Source organism: Caretta caretta, chromosome 16, assembly GCF_965140235.1.
Source record: "Caretta caretta isolate rCarCar2 chromosome 16, rCarCar1.hap1, whole genome shotgun sequence".
Classification (NCBI taxonomy): domain Eukaryota; kingdom Metazoa; phylum Chordata; order Testudines; family Cheloniidae; genus Caretta; species Caretta caretta.
In genome coordinates this window covers 7,849,225-7,867,569 of record NC_134221.1, presented here as the reverse complement: position 1 = coordinate 7,867,569, position 18,345 = coordinate 7,849,225, and the positions used below count along the sequence as shown (strand labels likewise).

The 18,345-nt window shown below is 48.1% G+C and overlaps 1 protein-coding gene across 3 annotated transcripts in view; it reads right to left on the bottom strand.

Moving 5' to 3' along the window:
- LOC125623348 (uncharacterized) overlaps positions 1-18,345 on the bottom strand; it is a 253,272-nt gene that overhangs the window by 79,130 nt on the left and 155,797 nt on the right. For all 3 annotated transcript variants that reach the window (XM_048822505.2, XM_048822508.2, XM_048822506.2), the window contains 7 exons: positions 15,366-15,419; positions 9,494-9,601; positions 7,466-7,519; positions 4,682-4,735; positions 3,891-3,935; positions 3,062-3,115; positions 1,038-1,082 (listed from right to left, as the gene is read on the bottom strand). In XM_048822505.2, coding sequence (XP_048678462.2) covers positions 1,038-1,082; positions 3,062-3,115; positions 3,891-3,935; positions 4,682-4,735; positions 7,466-7,519; positions 9,494-9,601; positions 15,366-15,419 — 414 coding nt within the window. The remainder of the gene's footprint in view (positions 1-1,037; positions 1,083-3,061; positions 3,116-3,890; positions 3,936-4,681; positions 4,736-7,465; positions 7,520-9,493; positions 9,602-15,365; positions 15,420-18,345) is intronic.

Here is an 18,345-nt window from a genome sequence, read left to right as displayed (position 1 = left end):
CTGCTGGGTACTACCGCTATACAAATAATACATCATAACATTTCATATTCTCACATTCCACAAAAGAGCCCCAGAAAGCCACCATAAAGCACGGGGCTGAGCCAAAATGGAGAGAGCACGTCACTGGCACGAGTCGGTCAGTCCCACTCCTTCCAGCGTTACCACCTCACACCTTCCTTGTATCGCTGCACAGGGATTTACTTCACTATGCTGACACCCCCCACCACCAACTCATTCCCACAGAGACCAATGCGTGTGCAATGACCTGTCTCCTAACCCGGCAGGGCCAAGGCATGGGGACAATTACAGCCATATGTTTAAAACTCAGTAATGCTCTTGTATCGAAGAGACAGCTGCCCCCAATCACACCACATTGCCATTTCTTTGTGGGTGCGGAGCCGAGGGGTAGAGGGTTACTGAGAAAGGAATTCCTTTTTCTTCCACTTTTCTCCTTTCTGCAGATGGTGTTTCCATCTCGTGCACATTGTAACATGCCCTCCCCTTTCACTGCAGGACAGATTTCCTTTAGAGCGGCATAGGAAGCAGAATTTCCATTTAGCAGGAAATTCACCATTTTGAAATGTGTTTTCATTCCACACTGGAGTGAAAATTCCAATTTCAAAGCGTCCTGGGAAACTGAATTTTGGAAAATGTGGCATTTCCATTTGGATTTTTAAAAAACCTTTATATTATAAATTTGTAATATAAAATGAAATTTATTTTTAAACAAAAAAAACACCAAAAAGGTCCCACCCCAAAAGCATCAAAACAGCATTTTCGTCCTTATGAATATTCATCATTTTGAGGTTCCCCCCCACCACAAAATAAAAGTTTGTTGAAATCGACACATTCAATTTCAATTTTGACAAAATGGCATTTTCTAATGGGAAAACATTCCGTCGGAAAACGTGCAACCAGCTGTAATTCCCTTTCCAGCTGGGGTGACCTACCGGAGTCAAAGAGCAGTGAAAACTGTCTCAGGCACAAGAACAACCTTGTTTTTATCCATTGGTTGAACTGAAAAATGATAAACTTACCATAGGTCCGGCTGGCCCTGGAGAACCCACTGCACCACTTTCCCCCTGGAGCAGGATAAAGAAAAACTTGAGACCTCAACACTATAAGCAGCATCTCCTTTTCCCTTCCCCTCTTTCCTGCTGAGTGACCGTACCCAATATAACCTGGAAAAAGCCACCCTTGGTATGGAACAAGGACTATCTAATGCAAACCACTGTTTGTATAGAAGTGTATCCCACACCTGCTCCATGTGGCACTCTGTTCCACTCTGGTGGTTACTGGGCCACAGATAGGGTCTCTTAGCTTCAGCAGTAGAGACTCATGCTTTAAGATCCAGAAGTGTCAGGTGCTATGTTCATGGCATACACTCAGAAAAATTAGATTAAAAACAAATATTCTTGCTGGAAGGTTGCAACATAACACTACTTCATTTCTTAGAATTCAGACTAACAACACACAAGAACCCCAAAAGAGAGTGAGACAAAGCAGGCTGCTCCCTAAAACAGACAGGCACAACTCACCCCTCCTTACTGTAGGCTGGCTGACTGCTGCTAGGCCTAGATCACATACTTCCCTAAAGAGCCTTATACACTGCAAGCAGGGCCAGGAAAAATCCTTGAGTGACAATTTACACCATTTTACACCAGGTTCAATCCCTGCTGTGGATGACCCACCCAGGGGCAGAGCATCATACACGCAGTGTTCCTATCCACTGCTGGGCAGGCAAACTGACCCCAGTCCTGTGACAGTGAATTCTGACTAGAAGCTCAGAAGGCCATTGTGAGGGGCAAGTGATTAAAATACTCATTTATCTTTTTACAAAATCCACTGGTTAATTAGTCAAGTGTTCACAGGTATGAGTCCAGTGGCTTCAGCTGTACAGTACTGAGGGCTATTGGCTTTAAGGCTACTCTATAAACTCCAGTGAATGATCAGTCCATTGTCAGTGGAGGGGTAGAAATGTTTGTAATCAAACTCTGAACTCATCTGCTTTCAGACGGTTGCAAACCTGAAAGAACAGGCTGGGTTTGCCAAGACTGACAAACCTTTTGGCAAAGAGGGCTAGGTTTCAAGTGAAACAGGGCCCATTTATGGCTTTGAGTGCAATCTATACAGGACTCTGGCTACACATGGCTTTAGCCCAAAGGCAGGCACAGCTCAGCAACTGGGCTGGGTTTCACTTTGAGTTTTGTTAATTGATTCGAATCTGAAACCCCAAGCAAAGCCCCATTGGGTACACATCCCCATGGATGAGAATTGTAAGGAGCGTTTGGCATGAACCCCCTTGCAAGTCAGCATAGAAGCCCACAACTCTGCCCTTTCTTTTCCTTTACAGGAGAAGCTCTTAATAGGACTTCACTATCTGCCCCTTTCTCCACCCAAAATCCACCTACCCACTTCAACTCATATGGGGCATTGCGGACAGACTGGGGTTATTTCACCTGCTTTGCATTCACAAAGGGGAGTTAAGGAAAGGAGCATCTCCCCAGTCCTTAGGATTCATATTTGGAGAGACCCATTACGTTTTCACATGGAGAACTTGGATTGCTGGAAAGGGATCCTACTGATGACACCAGAATAAGAATGGATTCCTGATACCTGAGGGTGATAGGGATATGCCATAGAGGCAGCGGGATCCCTAGGCCATGGCTTGACCACTTTCTAGCCAGGCCAAACCTGAGTGGCACTGCAAGCCCATATGCCAGGTCGTGACACCACTCACTCAAATTTGGCCCAGCTGCCCCTTTGTTATGAGTGAGTGGCATTGCAACCTAGCACACAGAGTCATAATGCCACTCAGGTTAGGCCCGACCGCCCTCCTGTGATGGTGGAGGGGTGGCTGGGCCAAATACGAGTGAGTGGTGCTACAAGGTAGTTCAGTTCTTCCCTCTCCCTCCAAGGAAGTGACAGAGCTGTGCTAACGTCCTGCACTGCCTGACTCATCCCTTCCTAGCATTTCCGTTGGTCTCAGGACACATGAGCAGACAGATGTTGCAGCACTAGGGAAGCAAGCATACCACGGAGAAGAATGCAACTCACTTACCTCTGGTCCAGGCAGGCCCTGGAACCCTGAAGCACCCTTGACACCCATCATCCCCTAGGAAACAAGCCAACGTATTGAGGAGAAGATTAGGAGCAGACACGTCAGGCACAAGGCCACCTCATCTGCCTCTTTAAAGAGTCAAACCCAAGACAAGAGAGTCCCACTTCAAGGCACTCAGACACTGGAAGACCTGTCCACTATTTACTGAAGAGCCATGGCCACTCAACAAGGGTTTCTTCCCTGGGGGGAGAGTCTCCAAGCATTAAGGAGCTTCGCCACACATGTCCCCATCCCCAAAAGGCAAGTAGCATCATCAGAATTTTGATAGATGGGTAAACTGAGGTAGAGAGAGACTGAGTGACTTGCCCAAAGCCACATGAATCTGTGTCAAGAGTCAGGAATAGAACCCGTATCGCCCTACTCCCCGTCATGTGCTTTAACCACAACAGACCACCCATCCTCATCCAGTGACAAAAGGTATCAAAGTTAGGTACCACTCCAGCTATGGAACAGTCTCTGCTCAGGAGAGCAAAGGGGCAGAATGGAACAGGAGGGATGCTGCATAACAGAATCAAGAGGCACTGGAGGCTCAGTACTAGACCTGTGAGATGCTTGGCTCTTTTTGCCTCCTTTGGAGTGGGAGACCCTTGTTTCGCTTCACACGGGTTCAAATCTCCCTGAGTTCTGCTTTGAGCTTGGGGTTCAAGCAAGCCCCGACCTCAAAGCAAAACGGACTGCTGGAACTCCTGGGCAAGTGGAAAGAGAGGTGAGAGAGGAACCCTCGGAGCTGGTCAGAGGATGAGAGGAGCTGGTTTCTTTGCCAACTTACCTGAGCTCCAGCAGGTCCAGAAGGGCCGTTTTGTCCTTTCACCCCCTGAAACAGCAAAAAACACTGACAGTGACTGGACAGCACAGAGGAGCTCAGGAAGACGTACCCCGTGCAGCAGAAAGCCGTGCTGGAGCGGAGGGGATGCCTCATGCCTGCTGGGATCCTGAACCAGCCAGAGCTCTGTGAGCACGGACTGATCAGCACCCCCTTTCGCAGGGCGGGCAATGGGGCTGCTGAGTCACTCAGCTGTGTGGCCCAACGTATTCCCATCCTGTACCCCACAAAGCCAGGCCTGTGGGGGAGACACTGCCCTGACTGCACTCCAAGCCGAGCCAGGAGATCTTTTCCCTTCTCTGAATGAGGCTCTTTGGCGTGAAGGGGAACTGCAGTCCAACCCTCCCCCCTCCCCCTCCTAAAACACAACAAAGATGCAGAACAATGGGAAGGAGAAAGCAACAGAAGAGCTGAAGGAATCTGTACCAGGGCTGCAAGCTAATTCAGCACACAGGGGCTGCACAGACGTGAAGGTGCAGAGAGGAATCAGATTTTTTTTCTGAGTGGCGATGAGACTTGAGCAGAATTGGCTTCATCTTGGTGAGAGGGGAGGAAAAGCCAGCATCCATGCAACACGGCAGAATGCCCTGAGGCCATGGGGGATGCTGGAAGGCTTACTGCTGAAAGCCAGTGCTCCACATTAAAGGGACTCAAAAACACAGCAGACAGCAATGTCTTTTGCATGAGTCTCATACCCACTGGGTCCCCGTGTCCAGGCTCAGAACAAGTGAACTCACCTTTGTCCCTTTTTCTCCTTTTTCCCCAGGTGGTCCAGGATCACCCAAGAACCCCTGAAACAGGTACATTGGAGACATGAGAACCACTGCAGAACTATTAACCAGCTGGAGGCAATCAGCCTGCTCCCTCTCTGAGTGCTGGTGGTTTGAATGCAATTAACATGACCCAGACCTGGTCCACCTTAGGGCACAGCAACAACCTGGGTTATACTTAGGGGCTGCAGTTAGCTTTAAAAAAGGTCTTCTAGCCTGGCATAAGTGATGCAATTACCTCATCTTCCATAAACCACTTGTAGCTCAGTGATGAGGGTTGCTAAATAGACGGGAGGGTAGATGATTGCGTACTTTGGAAAGGCCTGCAGGCTCTTGACAAAACAAATCAAAGTAGAACCATGTTCAGAGTTAAGGCTGCGACCCTGGATCCTTCATGCTTAACGGGCCTGGTGGTTTGTAGGCATGGCATGGGGAACCCACCTGGCACAGTGAAGGACACCGGGGAAGCCTTCGAATTCTGGATATTCTTGTTTTTCCCCCCCAGGGCCAAATTTTCAAAAGTGCACCGCTCCCAGTCTGCACCCACCATGCTGAGCACTTTGAAAAATACGGCCCTATACCTTCAAGCTGCAGCACCAAAAATCCCCCAAGTTAATCGAGTAATGAATCCTTACATCCCCCCTGCTGAGCCCTGCAGGTAGGCAAGCTCCACTGCTGTTGTACAGATGGCGACACCGACTCAAAGAGATTAGTGTCAAGCCCTTCAGAAGAGGCCACTGACTCTGTGGAACTTGTTTCTGCGCGTCTGACCTGAGAGTCTTTAAGTGGCTGACTTTCAGAGATGCTCAGCTCCAGCAGAAGCCAATGGGCACCGTGAGTGCTCAGCACCTCTGAAAATCAGGCCACAGGAAGTCTCAAAATGGGCCCCAGAAAGTGGAGGCACCCTGGGAAAATTTGGGCCCACATGACTTGCCCAAAGTGACAGAGGCAAAGAGGAGAGCTGGGATTTTAACTCAGGCCTCGCAGGCTCCCAGGGCCCTGTTCACTCCACTGGATCATGCTAACTCGTGGATCTAGACTAGAGTCAATTCCCCCTTCTCCCACGGGCCTTGGGTGAGTTCCAATCTCTGTTCCACAGTTTCCCCAGCTAGAAAAGGAGGATAATAAAACTGCCCTACTTTGCAGAGGGGGAGGGATATGAAGACAAATTAATTCATGTTTGTGAGGTCATATACGATATACTACAAGGATCAATACAAGATCTATGTAAGTATCTGGATAGAAAGAATTATTTCAGAACAATATTTTGAAGTAATGCTTTTTTTTTAATATACTTATTTTAAATATAAGGACTTTGTGTGTGTGTGTGTGTGTGTGTGTGTGTGTGTGTGTGTTTAGCCCGTCAGACAACAGTGGTATGAATTGAACTGTTCTAACATATAAATCATACCAGACATATCTATGGACCCTCTAACAGTGCAACATGGATGGAAGCTGTTAGAACTGATATCACAGTATTATCTAGATAACGAGCACTACTGGAAGGTATGAGGAATATGCTGATGCCAGTTTTCTAAGATACTGTAAATAGCGTCTCCAATTTTAAAACAGAGCCAAAAGTCCAAGCCCAGACTCAGGAATAATGGGGGAATTTTCAAAAGTGACTGAGAACCGTAAGTCCCATTGAAAGTCAAAAGCACAAATGACAGTCAGGTGCCTAACTCCTGCTGACTCTCTTAATATTCACAGGCAGAAACAGCAGGTAGGTGCCTAACTCTCATTGACATTTGGCGGAAGTTAGGAGGACATTATCAAAGGCAGAAACAGCATGTGGGTGCATAACTCCCACCGAAAGCCAATGAGAGTTAGGCACCTGCCTAACATGTGTGCCTTTGAAAATCTCCTCCCCTGTGTCTAAATCCTTCAAGTGCGGTTGAAAATTCCACACTAAATGTTTTTAGAATTAATTTTTGTTTTTAAAAATCAGGGCTGATATTGCAGAAGCCACCACAGGGATTTAGATGCCCAATTATGATTAAAAAGAATGAGAATTGGGTACCCAAATCCTTTAGGCAGCTTTAAAAATTGCTGCTAAGGCCTTTGGCTTAAAAAAGAAAAAAGGAACCCAAACCAGTAGAACTCAATATATTTTGCCTGAGGGCAGGTCTACCACTTAAAACGCTGTCACTGCACCACGGTAAAGCTTCAATGAAGATGCTACCTATGCCGACAGGAGGACGTCTCCCATCGGCATAATTAATCCATTTCCCTGAGAGGGGTAGCTATGTCAACAGGAGAATTCTCCCATTGATTTAGTGCTGTCCACACCACGGGTTAGGTCAGTTTAGCTCTGTTGCTCTGGGGCTTGGATTTTTCACACCCCTGAGAGACATACCTATACCGACCTAATTTCCTAGTGTAGTGTAGTGTAATTTCCTGACCTGAAAGAACTTTGCATGGACATTTTCCATCCAGGCTGATAAATCTGAGGTGACTCAGAGGAACTCAAACCACCAGGCTCGCTCAGCCTCTGAAAACCACAGTTTGGACAAAGTAAGTGAGCATGAAAGGCTGCAGCAACTCAGATCCCAGAGGAACTTGTTATTTGCAACATGATGCCTCTTCTAAAGAGGGAGCGTTGGGGGTGGGGTGGAGAGAGGGAGGAGGGTAGGAGAAGATACTAAATTTGGGTTCCACTGAGTCACGTCTCCTGTATTCAAGGCAAATGAAACCCCTCGACCTAAGGATTCCCCCTCCCCTGCTGCCCCCAGATCATTGCTACTAGCTCACCTGGTCTCCTTTCTCTCCAGCTGGACCTTGGTCGCCCTTAAATCCCTGAGGGCCCTGGTAACAAGGAAGAAGGAATGGAACATGCTTGTGAGACCTGAGCTGACATAGCTTGTGTAGCACAATGAGGCAGCGGTTCTCAAACTGCAGGGGTGATACTTGCAGGCCAAATTCAAGCCTGTTGTAAGTAGGTGCAACTCTGTTGGCTTCCCCCAAGTTGCTCCCACTTATATAGGCCCCGGGCCAGTTTTTGAGCCTGGCATTTTCTCCATTTTGCAGCCTCATGAGCAGGGCCGGATGAACGCTGTGGTGAACTAGGCCTGTTCACCAAATTCATAGGGAGCCCAAATGGGAGCCCATTTGCCAGGTTGCAACGCCACTCACTCAAATTTGGCCTGGCCGTCCTTCCGTCATGGTGAGCAACTCTCCAAGCAGCAGCCAGTCCTGATGGCTCCATTGCATGGCCAGTCCAGCTGTGGCCAGAGTGCTGTCCAGCCGTTTGTTGTTATTCATATTAGGAGGTAGGGACTCCAAAATGTATGTTTGTCTAGGTCCCAGTAATGGGTTAATCTGACCCTGCTCATCAGACCAGTCACAATTCTCAGGCCTCATGAGCCAGTCAGCTGTGTGAAGAGCTCACCCTGTGGTAATTCATCTGCAGTCGTTTTATACCCAATTACTTCCCCCTGAATGCTGAGCCCACGATCGATTCTAAAGCAAGGTTTCCGCGAAGAAACGTCATTTAGCCCTTCTGAGCTCCGAGCCCCACCCACTTCCCGGGGCTTTGCCACCGTGGCAGGTGCTGCGCAGCTTTTCGGGCTCCCGCAAAGCAAGTCTCTTCCATATTGCTATCACTCTATAAACCCCAGCCCAATCTGTGTAGGCATTTATACTGTTCACACCACCTTGCTACCTCCCCGGCTTTAATGAGGCCACCGCTTCAGACAGCTCCAAGCAGGCCAGCCATGCTTCCTTCCTGATACAGTTCTTGTTATAAGCAGGCAGATGTGTGTGTAATTAATTCAACGATATTGTGGCCCCTTTTGGCCGGAGTGGCTAGTCAATGCTTGTGACTTTAGCAGCTTGCTTCCATTAGGAGAAGAAATTGGTGATGGAATCAGGAATATCTTGCTGCAATCCTGTTTATTTACAAAGAATGTGTGCAAAGTCCTGTTTCCCCAAACTCAATAGGAGGCAGTTTTGTTGCTCACAATTCCAAACCTCTTTCCAGCCTGTACTCTGCCCAATAAGCTCTGTCTCTCAGCTTCCTCCTAGGACCATGTTAAAAGTGCTTCTCTGGCTGTTCCCTAGCTTTCCTGGCTGCTTTCTTTCCAGCTTTCTGCTTCTTACCCCCACCAATTTTGTATCCCATATACACCTCTCACAAGATCCTGAATCAAAGTTTACACTTTCCCGACTGAAGTCGGCATGCAAGGCTAGTTAAGGGTAGGGCTGTTAGTTCAAAGAATTGACAAGCACCACAAAAGAACTCAACAGAGCTTGTGAACTAGACAAGTGGATGGAATCCAGATTCTCTCTCATTTTTTTCCCTTTCTCCCTCCTGTAAAAACAACCTAGAAAACTAAATGCAGCAATGCAATCAAGCACTCCAGTAGTTCATGTTGCTCGAGACACTAACTATGCCCGGTTGACCATATATGCTGTTCCTCTTTCCCTTGTTAAATGTGAACTGTCAAGGCATTCTTATTAAAGTAGTGCCTAGAAATTCCAATTATAGTTAGAATGGGCTTTTTCTTTTGTTAAAAGAGGCAAATAAGTATATCAGTAGCATCAGCTTGAGCTTGCTGGCTGCCTACAGCACTATCAGCTGGGACAATGGGCACTGTCTTTACCTCTTTCTTGCAAACCATCCCGTGATATCCAGCCAGAGCACCCACAACTCTTGGCAGTTTCTGACTTTGAAACATGGGATCTCTCCGCATTAGTGCGAAGTGTATTGCAACTAATTGGCTCATAATCAATTCTAACGAAGTGCAACATGATCCTTCAAGCTAGTGTCCAGGTTCTCACCTGCTCTCCTGGTAACCCAGGTGGTCCAGGCTTTCCATCCATTCCAGGAAGCCCATTTGAGCCAGGGAAGCCAGCGTGTCCCAGGAAGCCCTGAAGTCCAGACTCCCCCTGCAGACAGAAAGCAGGTGGATCAATAAGAGGCTACAGAGGAACACCCCAAATAAAGCTCTATCTTATACTCCTGCCTGGTCATTCAGTTCTGCCTTAGGACTCAGCAAAAAGATTTGTGCATGGAAGGAGGAAATCAGCAGCGTCCAAAGAGGTGAAGAGTTTTATTTCCACTGTAAACATGGTTAAGAACCAAGGGGTGGAGGGAACTAGGGTAAAGAAGGCGCAGAAAGATTAACCAAAATCCCAGGCATTATGAAACAGATGGAGAGTACAGTCAAGTCAACTTCACTGGCTACATGACAAGAAACGAAATGGAGGCAGGAGACTAGGACAGAGAATAAAGACGACATCAGGAGAAGTCACGCAAAGGCCTTGTATATCTGTCTCAGCCCTAACAACTGCACACCGCTGGCTGAACTCAGAGGCTTCTCTCTGGTAGTTCCAGGTGTGCAGCAGCCGGAATGGACGAAAAGCCCTGGTTACTTTCAACTGTTGCTTCTGCAGAGCCGAGAGCAGTTACAATGATGGTTGCTGTAACGGTAGCAGGTAGGGGCCACGTCGGGCGATAGCTTGTGCAAACACACCATGACAGTCCCTGCCTCAAAGAGCTGACCATCTGAACAGACAGAACAATGTCAGCGGCAGAGCAACGCTCTGTCGACGGGACCACCAAAACTGCGGGGTACGTGCTTGGTATGGCTCAGCCGTGCCTTCACTGCCATTGCTCATGCGACCATGGCTACACGGCTACCTATGCTCTCAGCTCAATGAGAGCTAGTGTGAGCCTGGGTATCCGAGCAGGGGAATCACCCCTCGCCGTAGTGTAGACACAGCCCCAGTAACAGGGTCACCAGGGACAGAGGGAAGTCACAAATGTAAAAAGCAACAACTGCAAAACACAATGGTCCCAAGCTCTGATGCCATCATTGTGTTTGCGTGCATTTGCAGACGTCAGGCATTACTGCAGAGCCTGCACCTGCCTTTAAAAACCAGAATGGGGAAAAAAAAAATTTGTCAAGTCTGGTGTGAAGATCAACTACGCAACAGCAGCTAGTTGCCGGGGGGGGGGGGGGAATACCGTCTCCACAAAAACAACCAACGATGACAACAGAACAGCAGCAGCAAAGTTGGGTCAGCTCGCTTCCGGGCCATCCTGGGGCTCGTCATGAGAAAGCAATGGCAATCTGTTAAAATGCGGCTGGAGACAGAGAGATAAGCCCATTCACCGCTGGCACAGCAGTGTTTTGGCTGTCTCTTTCAGACTGGTTTGACCTTACCGCCTCGTGAAGCTGATGAAATGCCAGCCTGCCACTCATTGCCAAACTCTTCGCAAGGAACGAATGAACCAATCCCAGCAAAATGAAAGACAGGCCCAATCTGCACCAAAGCCAAATGATTCATTTGGGTGAGTCCCTCCTCAACCACAATCATAGAATCCCAAGGGCTCTAGGTCACGTCACTGTGGGGAAAGATTTCTCACATTCCTACCAACTAATGCTCTGAACCCCTCAGCACAGAGCATGATGCAAATTGGGACTCACCTCTTGGAATGGTTCATATGCCAGGACCCCCTGCAATGGAACATGGCACTGAGGAGGAAGAGGTGTGTCAGAGATGGCTAGCGGGATATGTATGGAGGTGAATGGAGTTTCTTCTTTAATGTAAATAGGATCAAAAGATGCTTGGCTCAAGTTCCAGTAGAGACCTGCACTTTATTACACAATATGTTATTAAATCAGCCTGGTGGTGTCTTAGCCAAGAAGTCCTGCTGTACATCACCATCATTATTGTATTCGGAGCTCCTAGGAGTCCCAGTCATGGACCAAACCATCATGATCAGTGCTCTACAAACCGAACCAAAAGAAAGTTCCTACCCCAATCTAACATACATGCCACCTGCACAACTTTACACCAAAACAGTGGCACCATTTTCCACTGGTTCTGCCCAGCACTTGTTATTGGAACCTTGAGCTAAAAACTCATTACCTTCCTCTGGAGTTGCAGAGCCACAGGACGGTGCGATCGCAAAGCTCCACAGAAAGGCAGAACTCCAGTACTGAAACGTTCAAACTCATAGACACTGATCCAACAGCAGAGGTCAGCAGTAATGCTGCACCCCTAAAATCAATGCAACAGCTGTCTGAGAAAAGACTCAGGAACTCAGGATCTGGTCTGTGATACAAAACCTTGTTGAGACTTCTCTGGTTTGCTGAGACTATACCCTTTGGAAAATAAACATGTCTACCTGGACAATACAAAGAGTAGGTCCTCTACGTGAGTGGTACGCTATTCAGTATATTCCATGTGTGCGCCACAGGAGTAGATCAACAGGTATCAGAAATATAGGCTGCATTTGAAGAACTAATGCAAGCACCAAACAAAGCAGCTCATTCAAACCTCAAACAATGTAGAGTTTTGCTTCCCTGTTCAAAGCTACACAGTGATGAGAACTTCATTTCAACCCCCTAGCTAGGATGCAGACCGGCTTTCGAAGCACATCAGGGTCACAGCTGCACTCTGAGAAAAATGGTTCCTTTTCATTCCTGCACTAATCCCCCAGTGAACCCCCTCGCCAATCCTGTTTATGCGAATGGATGAATAATTTTTGGTACCATTTGATTAAGTTACACTGACAGCCTCCACGGTTTATATTCTGTCTGCTTAACACGATTAGTGAAACCTTCCAGATGTTGGCAGCTGGTAAAATACATGGGAAGAACAGTGTTCATTGCTACCGATTCCCCAGAGCTACCCACCTCTGTCCTCCGCAAACAGACGGTGACATCTGGAATTACGGACTATACATACCCTCCACTAAAAAGGCTTTTCCATCTTGTAAAAGGTGAATCACTCTATGCCCCCTCGTTGCAAAGCCCAAATGAACCTGTGTACCAGACATCTTTGTTCAATTCCTCAGCCCACAGTTCAAAAAACCCTGCAAGGAGCGACTACTTGGACAGGGCTTGGAAAGATAAAGTGGCAACAACGCACTTAGTCAGGGGTTAAAAAAAAGCAACCCCCTTATCTCTGCTATATAATCCCATGGGCCTTGGAGATGCTAAGACAGCTCCGGCTCTTTGTCTCCGTGCCTCTCAGATGTCAGCACTCTTTCAGCTTTGTTGTGCCATCTAACGACCTCATGTTGAAAGATGCCGGGCACTGGCTCAGCAGAAACTACAAGAATCAGTCCCCTCACTCCCACCATGACTATGCATTCCATATGCAGATACTTGGGAAACCACAGCCGTCTCTGAGCTGAACTCTCCAGTCTGTGTAAACATTCGAGACAGGGAGGACTTGGGGTCTACTAAGGATGGGGGGAACCAGTTCAGGAAAAAAGGAATAATGCCCCGAGATTTTTTACAAAACTCAAACCAGACACAAACTGCCACACTGAGGTTTGAAACCAGTCGATTCTCTCCTGGCTCTGCACGGACTTGATCTGGCTGAGATCAGTATGAGAAATATCAGCCAGCCTCATGTGCACAAACACAAGGAGGTTTGCGTAGTTCAGCTCATCAGCTGAGTGCTTAACCTAGCAAAACCTTTTAAAGTTCTTCCCTTGCTAATGTTTATTTTGCGGTCTGGCTAACTAACCTTTGGCTTTGATCCCCACACAGGCCCAAGAGATACCATCTTTGCCTGCATGCCTCACTAAGACAAAGAGACTGCATCTGGGGATCAACGGTGGGAGCTGAGAAGGACCATCTACAGCTTCTCCAGTGGTATACAAGAGCCTGAGAACTTTCAGGTTGTGCTGGGGGTGGCCAGTGTTCCCTGTGGAGCTCCATGCTGGTCTGAGGCACAAGCCATGAAGCACTAGCTATAGCAGTAGGGGGAAGGGATAGCTCAGTGGTTTGAGCATTGGCCTGCTAAACCCAGGGTTGTGAGCTCAATCCTTGAGGGGGCCATTTAGGGATCTGGGGCAAAAATTGGGGATTGGTCCTGCTTTGAGCAGGGGGTTGGTCTAGATGACCTTCTGAGGTCCCTTCCAACCCTGATATTCTATGATTCTGTGATCAGCCACTGGAACACAGTGACCTTAGAGAAATCACCCAAAAATAACACTGAAACTCATCGAAAGACCTGTTTCTCCTCCATGGAGCTCTTCTGTGGAATCCAGTTAGAAGCCAAGGAAAAAAATCTGCCCATGACCTAAATTTGCATGAATCAAGGTGAGAATCTCTCTCCCCCGCATACGTCCTTCCTAGACACACAGGCCAGAGGAGGCACCTCACTCAGAAAGCAGAAGGAAGAGGAACGGACGGCTGATGAATGAAAGGGAGCAGCTCGGGGAAGGGAAGCAAAAGGGAACTGCGGGTAGGTTGGATGTTATCACTGGGAACACTGTGGGATGAGGAAAGCTCGGGAGAGCAGAATTAAAAAGGCATCATTCCCAGCCTGGTGAATGTACTGCCAGAGAACAGTAGAACAACGAGGTCAGGGAAAATCGACTGTCCCTTATCACTGTGAAGGCTGGACTTGCAGCAGTTAAAGACAAATGGGCCTCCTGGGGGAGATGGGTGAGAACCAGGAACTGAAGGTCACACAAGAGGACAGCCACTGGGAAACAGCTGAGTGTTTGGTGAGAAGAGGCTCAGAGAAGAGGATGGTTTTTAATTCAGGAAAAAAACCAGCCACCTTTATGTGAACTAGGTACAGCTCAAGAGTGCGGTTTTCAAAGCCAGCCAGGGGATTTGGACACCTGATTCCCCATGTGTTTTAATGGGATTTGGGTATTCAAATTCCTTAGACAGCTTTGAAAATCTCAGCTTAATTTTGCAGAACGGTTTGCTCGGTCTCAGCTGAGAGAGCAAGGAGATATCACCCCAGCATGAATGAGGAGGAAAGAAGGGCATAGGCTGGGACTGCTCCTATCGGGAGGGAGGGAGAGAGAGAGGAGCAGTGGAGAGATCTGTTTAGATTTAGAGTTCTCTAGAGTTAAAGCTTAGGGGAAGAGGAGGATGCTTTCCAGGATTTGACCTAAAGACGATATGAGAGAGCAGGTTTGGAATGACACACACAAGTAAATGAATAGAGCACAAACCTCAATTTCATCCACTTCCTATAGACAAGGGATTCAGTTTTTAGTGAAGGTGGCACCTTCTGCATCTCTACTGATGCTTCTAATGAAGGCCCAGCATCACCACCCCAGTGCTGCTACAAGTGTCTCTTTGGATGGGTGACGATGACTGGGGTGGTTATAGAACTCATGAAAATGACAGGGACTGACCAAATCACACTGGCTCAAACCAGTCCCGCCTTGTGCTGGAGGCGGGTGAATGGGCTGGTGATTACTCACAGCAGAGGAGAGCAAAGGAACAAAAATAAGGCACAAATATCCAGCAAGGGGAATCCCGCCCTCCACCGCTTATCCTGTCTACAGTGAGCCAATCTCATCCCCATCGGGTATTTCGGATGAACCTACCAGCCAGAGATGTGGTTCTGTTGCAGAGGTTTAAGGTCATTACTGCACAAACGTACCTTACCTTGGAGGATTCTCCTACTCAGAAATTAACACTGAGCTCTGAGTCTTGAGGCTAAGAGCTGTGGAGCGTCCCATGACTCCCCATTATTGTAGCACGACTTGTGCATGCCCCGTACCTCTCAGAATCACGCCTTCTGTATGTACAGCTGCCCACCAGAAGGAAGCCAACCCTGACACTAGAATATATCTTACTGCCCTAGCGTTTGGAAGGTCACATACCTGGACTGGGCTAACACATACCTGAGACAGCAGCTATAGGCAGCCTCCACTTACCATGTACCCCAACCGGCCTTTGTCTCCTGGCTCTCCTGGATATCCGGGCGGACCCTGCACACACACAGAGATCAAATCAATGCAGGTTAGACTTTCCCCCAGCAAGCCTGGATCATGTTGCAGTATTGACTTGTTGAAAGAATGCTGGGCCTCGCAGCCTTGTTTAAAGGCACCATTACAGGGGAGACAATGAACAATACACAAAGGTAGCATTGGCAATCTCAGTCACATGCTGTGTGACAGGATGATCCGCATCATAGCTCTCTGAATGCTCTGCGGAGACTGCCCTTGTTCTGCCTGCATTCCCCTGGTTTACGGCAAAGGCACCATCAAGTACTCAACCACAGGCTTTGGGAGCAAACTCTCTCTCCACTGCTTATAATTCTCTTTCGGAGACTAGAACATAAGATGTCTTCCCCCACCTTTTCTCTCATTCCACTTGGCTCGAACGAATTTCCTGTTACACAATCCACTTCCCTGCCGAGGCATATTTATAATACAGCTTGTCAAGAGCACACCTGTCTTTTTTTCCCCTGTCTGTGCATCAGCACCATCAGTTAGAGCAGCAAGCTTAGGGACACCATTAGTTAACTGCAGCTGAATAGTCAGCAGAGGGAATGCAAGAGCACCAGAACTGACTTGGTGTAGGTCCTATAGTAAATATCACTTAAAAAACATCCTCCTCTGGAATGGATATAAAATATTAATGCAAATATCAGTCTGTTGCATGATAAAAGAAAATTTCTTGAAGATACCTTTTTAATAGTACTTCACACCAGCCAGGTTAGTGAGAGAGCGTGAAAGAGAGAGAAGGATGGGGATATATGTTGGAGAAATTGTGGGGTAAGAGGAGATTTTATACATAGTGACAGACATGGCCAGTCACTAGGGAGTATTGGAATGCAGTTCCTTTGTGCAAATAGCACAAATTGTTAAATATTTATGATCAAATGATCATTTAGGGGCTGTCTACACAGCAAAGAAAAACCCGTGGCTGGCCCATGGCAAGCGACTCTGGCTCACGGAGCTCAGGCTGTGGGGCTGTTTCATTGCTGTGTAGACTTCCAGGATTGGGCTGAAGGCCAGGCTCTAGGACCCTGCTGAGAAGGCAATCCCTTAGCAATCCTCCTCTCTAGCAGATACAGCAGGGGTGGGCAAACTTTCTGGCCCGAGGGCCACATCTGGGTATGGAAATTGTATGGCGGGCCATGAATGCTCACAAAATTGGGGGTTGGGGTGCGGAAGGGAGTGAGGGCTTCGGCTATGGGTGTGGGTTCTGGGGTGGGGCTGGGGGTGCAGGAGGGTGCTCTGGGCTGGGTCCAAGGGATTCAGAGGGCAGGAGGGGGATCAGGGCTGGGGCAGGGGGTTGGGGCACAGGAGGGGGTCAGGGGTGCAGGCTCCGGGCAGCGTTTACCTCAAGCAGCTCCCGGAAGCAGCGGCATGTCCCTTCTCCGGCTCCCACCCAGAGGTGCAGCCAGGAGGCTCTGCATGCAGCCCCATCCGCATGCGCTGCCCCTGAAGCTCCCATTGGCCACAGCTGCCAGCCAGTGGGAGCTGTGAGGGCAGTGTGCAGATCCCCCTGGCTGCCCCTACGCATAGGAGGTGGAGGGGGAACATGCCGCTGCTTCCAGGAGCTGCGCGGGGACCTGGCATCCACTGAGCAGGGCAAGCCCCAGACCCCACTCCCCAGCTGGAGCTTGAGGGCCAGATTAAAACATCGGAAGGGCTGGATGCGGCCCCCAGGCCGTAGTTTGCCTACCCCTGAGATACAGTCACACCAATAGAAGTGAAGAATTAATCTCTCATCTGCTAGTAGCTGCTAGGGTACTGAGCACTGACTGCCTCCCACTGGAAAAAGAAAAGCAGCCCCAAACTAAGGGAATGGTTCAAAAACCAAGTACACACACAATAGAAATGCCAAAAAGAGGACAGGTATTCAAAAGTTTGGTCACCCTTTTCAGCATACTCAGAGGAGGAAGGATCCCTAGCCAGCATCTTTAGCTTGACTATTAACTTGATCCTAAAAAGTAACAAGTCATGTACAACGTCGTATGTTAGTTTTATTGTAACTTTGCCTCAATAAAAAGTGAAAAAAACATATGGGGGGTTGTTGCTATGGAAAAATTAGTGCGTCAATTACCTAGCCAGTAGAACAGACAAAGAACAAACAGATATGTAGATATTTGGTTACCAGTTATTCAATACTCAGAAAAAGTACACGCGCCTGCAAAAGAACCAGCACATCTGTCCAATCCTTTTGGGTTTTAATATTGGGTAGAAGTTCCTGGTTTGACATGTAGGTGTCATCAGCAGTTTCACTCCATTTAATAAAATTACCAGAAACACCACATCTTGGGTAGGGTAAAGAGGATCACTCTGTAATATGGTAACACCCTGTTCAACAGAGAGATCTGATGAGATCACTGTCTAATGATACTCTACACAAAAGCTCGCTGTTGTAATGGTTATCGTTTTGTCTCTTGATACGGACATGGCAACAATCTGTAAACGTGTTATAACTTCATTCACTCACACACACACACACACACACACACACACACACACAGAGTCATCGTCTCAAGGTGTGGTCTCTCGAGGGGCTTCAGCTTCTCCTGACTGACCCTCCTCAGTTTGCTTTTAGTCAGGCCAGTTCCTGGATCCTCATTTCCAATTAAGCCTGTCAGCCCTTTACTCTTGCAGCCTCCTTTAGTCTCCTGGCTGTTTTCCAGGAGGCAGCCTGGTGCAGGGCTGTTGCCACTTTGCTAGCCCAGATCTCCCAGCCTCCCCTTCCTTCTCTATACTCTCCCCTTTATTGCAGGCCTTGTTTCCTCTATTGGGTTCAGCTGTGTGTGCCTACCTCCATGACTGGCAGCTGCGTGGGGTTGTGATCAAGCTGCTTGCTTGTAAACAGGAGAGACTCTCCTCTCCCCTTTGTCTACACTCAATATGGGGTTTGTAGGCTCCGTTTCTTTCTCTCTCT